Source organism: Pelmatolapia mariae, linkage group LG5 (assembly GCF_036321145.2).
Source record: "Pelmatolapia mariae isolate MD_Pm_ZW linkage group LG5, Pm_UMD_F_2, whole genome shotgun sequence".
NCBI lineage: Eukaryota > Metazoa > Chordata > Actinopteri > Cichliformes > Cichlidae > Pelmatolapia > Pelmatolapia mariae.
The window spans coordinates 3,940,095-3,945,712 of record NC_086231.1 but is presented as its reverse complement, the minus strand read 5'-3'; the positions used below and the strand labels follow the sequence as shown (position 1 = coordinate 3,945,712).

The following is a 5,618-nucleotide window of genomic DNA, read 5'->3' as shown; positions in this document are numbered from 1 at the left end:
TGGTTTTTCCAGTTCCAAGCTAAAGCATCTTGTCCACCCATAGAAAAACAAAGGGAGCATTTTTCAGTAAGCAGAAGATTTAGCTGTAATTCGTTTGAAATTCAATACTGTTAATGAGAAAGGGGTGCACATATAACAGATTGTGATTGACAGTGATAGTGAAGTATTTGCTGTGGAAAATTTCAAAAACACATTACTCACAGGAAGTGGTTAAGAGTCAGATGTTAGTCGGTACAAACTGCTTAAAAGGACTGACCCATCGGTCTCAACATAACAGATCGAGCCTTTCACCACCGAGATGTTTGCTCTGCAACAATTTGCGGTCATTTATGCGCTGACATTCCTCGGGCAAAATGGTAAGTTGCACCATGAATACTCGTGTGGAATATTAATATTTTTAAAATATTTTTTAATAATTTTGTTTCCTCCTGATGCTATTAGTCCTCGGAAGTGAAATTATAAATGGGGAAATAGCCCCAGACAACGAAATGCTGTATATGGCATCAGTGCTGGATTACAGAGGCTACCATATTTGTGGAGGATTTCTTGTGTCTCAGAACTTTGTAATGACTGCTGCACACTGTGACGTGTAAGTAATCATTCCTCCAAGGAAATTTCTTATTTATTTCTTATATATATACATATATATATATATATATATATATATATATATATCTTTATATATAGATATATGACATATATATACATGACATGTATATTTAGTACTGTATAATGTAATAATAATAATTTAAGTTCTTCCATTACAAACTAAAACCATAAAAATTTTTGAATAAATTCAGTGAATACATAAAATTGAATTTAACTATAAAAATGTATTAATATTTTTATCATGTTGTTTATGTAACTGCAGAAAATCTACTAATGATCTAAGAATTATATTTTATTCAGGTATCCTACACACGTAGTTCTTGGTAACCACCATCTGAGGAGGGCTGATAAGGTCGTGATACAGATTGCCTGGAAATACAAAAACAAAGATTTTCATGATGTTAACTCTGGAAATGACATTATGCTTTTAAAAGTAAGGTTTTTATCTTTTCGCTTTCTCACATCACACTGGAAGTTTTATATTTTTGAGTGTTTGAATTTACAATGCACTTACTGAAAAACAAATTTCTAATTGAGGGGAAAAGTGCTTATTTAAAAAAAAGATAAAATATAAATTTTCCGTAACACTGCTTAATGGTTTTCACTTATTTTTAATCTTTACTCTTTAATTCTGTGCCTCTAGCTGTCTACACCTGTCCAACCAAGCAAAACAATTCAATTCATTCGACTTCCCTTCCATGAAATGACATTAAATGAAAATGAGAAGTGCCAAGTGGCTGGATGGGGTAAGATAGACACTCGTGGTAATGCTGTTGACGACCTGAGAGTGGTGGATGTGTCTGTCATCAGCCCACAAGTCTGCTGGAGAGAATGGGGTGGTCTTCCTGCCAATGTTATCTGTGCAGGTGGATACAACACACCAAAAGGATTCTGTCAGGTACGTTTTCTGTCCTTCCCTTGAAAGGTCATTGCTAACTGCTCTGTTGTTGAGAAATAAATGAGCAGCCTCCATTAAGTATCACATGAACAAAATAAATTCTTCCTCCTTACAGGGTGATTCTGGTGGTCCTCTGGTCTGCAAGGGAATGGCTGTCGGTATTGTTTCTTACAACAGGAAGATTGGTGAAAACCTGGGACAGTGTAACTATCCGGATCGTCCCAATGTCTATACGGATATCTCAAAACACCTTGACTGGATCAGGATGATTCTCCAGTGGGGAAAAAGTTAAATCTTACACAAAGCTTTGCATCAGCACACTGTAAGTGTGGAAGCTGTGCCTCTGTCAGCGTTTGCTCTGAATGCAGAATAAAGAAAATGTTTCAAATATTGTTTTCTTACACAAAGCTTTGCTTCAAACACACTGTAAGTGTTTACAGGAAACTGTGCCTCTGTCAGTGTTTGCTCTGAATGCAGAATAAAGAAAATGTTTCAAATATTGTTTCTGTACACGAATAATATCTTATTATGACTATAAAACCTATCATCTATCTATCTATCTATCTATCTATTGAAATTCAGGTTTACCATGGAAAATGAATTCCATGCAATACTAATATCTGTAAACTAATTTTTCATTTCTACAGTACATTCATCCTGATTTTTTGAGTACTATAAATACTAAAGACTAACAGAGGGTGTTTTATTTACCACAAAGAATTACCTGATGTGGTTTTCAGTTAAATCTCTAATAAGTCAAAAAAACTGAAGCCATGAAATTTTAATACTAGAAACAGCTCTAACTACAGTAACACTACTTTTTAAATTTAATAGTAAGATCATGAACATTGAACATCCTGACGTCTTCTCTTGGTTGTCGCGTTGGATGCCCGCCCTCCCTTTTTCCTCCCACATTCTTCTTCTTCTTCTGTTGTCTGTCTGTCTTTGGTGACCCTGCTGGTTTGGTCTTCTTCTGTTTCCCTGTTGTTTATTATTAGAAGGGGGAAATGTAAAATCTGCTCTCATAAGCAACCAGAATACAACAATGCAGAACATGTTTGGTATAAATTTGTTACTGTTGGTGTATTTCAGTTAAAATGAGATATGTCACATCACCTTGATTCCTAAATAAACAGCAACTCTACATAATTAATTAGAATGTAACTAAACTGAGATCAGCCCTGGGATTCATGAGGTATTTGCTCCTTTATAAAATAACTAAAATCGTACTGAAAAACATTTTTATTAAACTGTCTCAGACACCTTTCTTCTGAGACTGTTCTTCCCCAGATGTCATCTCTGTCCCGTCAGGCACAGCCATCCTTTTCTGTCTTCCTGCTCTGTTCTTCAGCTCCACCTCCACGGGGTAATGGTCACTGATGCAGAGTTCCTTAGAGAGTAAATGTAGTTAAATGACAACACCGATGCTGTCCCTTACAATAAAATAGGCAGCGATAGGTTCCAGCACCCCCCGCGACCCTGAAAAAGGATAAGCGGAAGCGAATGGATGGATGGATGTTTCTTTCTCTTGGTTTTTGTTTCAGTGGTGATTATGCAGATTGTATGAAGAATAATATTTTCACTCAACTTTATTTATACAATTATTTGTACAAGTATCTTCCTCTTTTTGAGCTCTCATTCAATTCAATGTTATTTATACAGCGCCGAATCACAACAACAGTCCCCTCAAGGCACTTTTTAGTGTAAGGTAGACCCTACAATAATGCATACAGATTTACATAGCAGAATTAACGAGAAGGGTCTGGCTGCAGCCACTGGGGAGCGCCATATTGCGACCTCCATAGTAACCGGAAACACGTGACCTCCACAGTAGGCAGAAATACGTTCCCTGCATGGATACAGTGGAAACCTTGCACGTGGATCGTAAGGTTGAGACAGAGTCTTTCATATATAATTTTGCCATTAATAATTTCATAATTCTAGGAGTCATCTAGTTTGCTTACACTGATTACGTTGGCACTTTGTTGGCGTTACAACAACGGTCATACCCCCGAGGTATCTAAACTTTAGTAAGGAATGTGTGTACTTTTGACACCTCTGGTTAGCATTTAGTGGTCAGTTTCAAACGTATTTGTTTTTTGCTTGTTATTGAACAAATACACTTCACTACTTTTCACTATCTGTAACATCAATGCACATTGCTCCATTTACTGCATATTGCACTTCATGTCTTTCATTCCACCTGCATCAACGTTGTAAAGTTCGTCACAAAGATTTATATATTTATAAATACTAATATTCTCTATTCCATTCTGTTCTGCTTTGTTATTGCCCAGATTTTAGTTAGCCTTTGTTAATTTGTCTGTTATATGTCAAAAGATACATATGTCACAAATAAAAATGTCTTTTTTGTCCAATTATGTTTTTGTAAAGAATTTTCTCCCCAAATTTCTTACATGATAACTGTAACGTGTTATTTCTGCTAAAACCTGAACTTAAATGTGTATATGGTGTTTATTAGGGGTGCAACGATACTCGTATCGATATTGAACCGTTCGATACAGTGCTTTCGGTTCGGTACGCATGTGTATCGAACAATACAAAATTTTTAATTTATTTTATCAACTTTTCTTCTGACGATGCTGTCTGTGTTGAGCGCTCAGTGGATCTGCGTTGGACTACTCCGCCTAGGCTGCACTGTCGAGCGCAGATCCACTGAGCGCAGCGCAAGCTAGCAAGACAGAAGCTAAGCTCGTTGCAACATGGCAAATTGAACCTCCCCCACCCTCATTCAAATCTTGCGTTTGGAACTATCTTGGTTTTCATGTGAAGTATGACCCTGAAGGTAAGCGCGTCATGGACAAAAGTAAAACAGTATGTCGGATGTGCCACGCAATGCTCAATTACATGGGTGGGAACTACTGCGTTAGCGCAGTTTGCTCGTTAACGTGTTGCCCCGACGCACGGGGCGATCCGCGGTAGCTCGTTAACGGAGATTTGCCGTGTTGTGGCGTTAACGTCATTTCAGATTAACGCTGACAGCACTAGTGGGAACACAATGAATATGACTGCACATTTACTCCGACATCATCCTAGTGCAAAGACAAGTGGAAGCAGACAAAAACAACAAGCACGCATGCTACAAACTTTACCCGAGTCATTTAGATAGCCGTTAGCACATGATTCTCCTTATGGGGACCTGATATGTTTAATATGCTGCTGAGAATATAGCCCAGAAGAAGCGTATAGTATAGCTTTTATTTTGGAAAGAGCAATTTCTCTGTAATAAACTCTCTTTTCCAAAGATGAGGGATTTCTCCATCAGATATTTTTTTATTACTTTGTCGTTTCAGCAACATTAGATTTAAAAACTGTACTTTTGAGTTAAAATATATATTTATAATTTTAATAAATGACAAATTAAAAAAAGCATGAACATTTTTTTGTATCGAAAAAATATCGAACCGTGACACCAAAGTATCGAACCGAACCGAACCGTGAATTTTGTGTATCGTTGCACCCCTAGTGTTTATCTGTTTTTCTCTCTGTTTTAGATGCACATATCAATTTGGAATTCTGCCTCCAAGCCAGAATTGCAGGAATGCACCACATGTTGCAGAAGACTCTTTCACTGTCCTCTGTGCCCCACTTTCAGCCCTGCTGTCAGGGCAAAGATTGAGGAGCATATAAATGGACACATTAAAATGCTTTGCCTTTCAAAGTTATATTGGCATTAAATATACCTCATAGTTAAAGTTATAAATATGCACTTCTTTTCAGTACTTCTGCAGTCTCTTTGTTGACTTAAAAGTTGCTATTCACAACTTTTCTCTCTTACAGACAAAATGATATGCCGCTGCAGGCTGCCCTGTCTGTAACATGACAATCATACAGCGTGGGGCAAGACATTTATTGTCATGTCAGCATTCTTCAATGCCAAGTCAGCCACCACTATCAGGACTGCTCCCCACTGAACTCTCCAAGGAGCCTCGTCATCTTCCCGCTGCACTCTCGATGTCTTGTCTTCAGTATCTAAACCATTTTCTGAATCTTCAGTAGAACATTCATGTGCCCTACCCTCTGTGCTAAATGAAACTGCGGCTTATGGAAAGCCCATGAAAATGAAATGCCCTCACTGTGGTCTTAGTCT

The 5,618-nt window shown here is 37.6% G+C and overlaps 1 protein-coding gene across 1 annotated transcript; it reads left to right on the top strand.

Annotated features, from left to right (window-relative positions):
- The first annotated feature begins 286 nt into the window (after positions 1–286).
- LOC135932972 (duodenase-1-like) lies at positions 287–1,799 on the top strand. Its single transcript, XM_065470773.1, has 5 exons — positions 287–356; positions 442–589; positions 910–1,042; positions 1,253–1,507; positions 1,623–1,799. Exons 1-5 carry the CDS (start codon positions 299–301, stop codon positions 1,797–1,799), a joined length of 771 nt encoding a protein of 256 aa, XP_065326845.1. The 5' UTR covers positions 287–298.
- The last annotated feature ends 3,819 nt before the right edge of the window (positions 1,800–5,618 follow it).

What these genes read in the sequence shown, in the direction of transcription:
- LOC135932972 (XM_065470773.1), top strand. Translation starts at nt 299, where the DNA reads ATGTTTGCTCTGCAACAATTTGCGGTCATTTATGCGCTGACATTCCTC. An exon ending in GACATTCCTCGGGCAAAATG is followed by an intron (nt 357 to 441) that starts GTAAGTTGCACC and finishes TGATGCTATTAG; the next exon opens with TCCTCGGAAGTGAAATTATA. An exon ending in ACTGCTGCACACTGTGACGT is followed by an intron (nt 590 to 909) that starts GTAAGTAATCAT and finishes TATTTTATTCAG; the next exon opens with GTATCCTACACACGTAGTTC.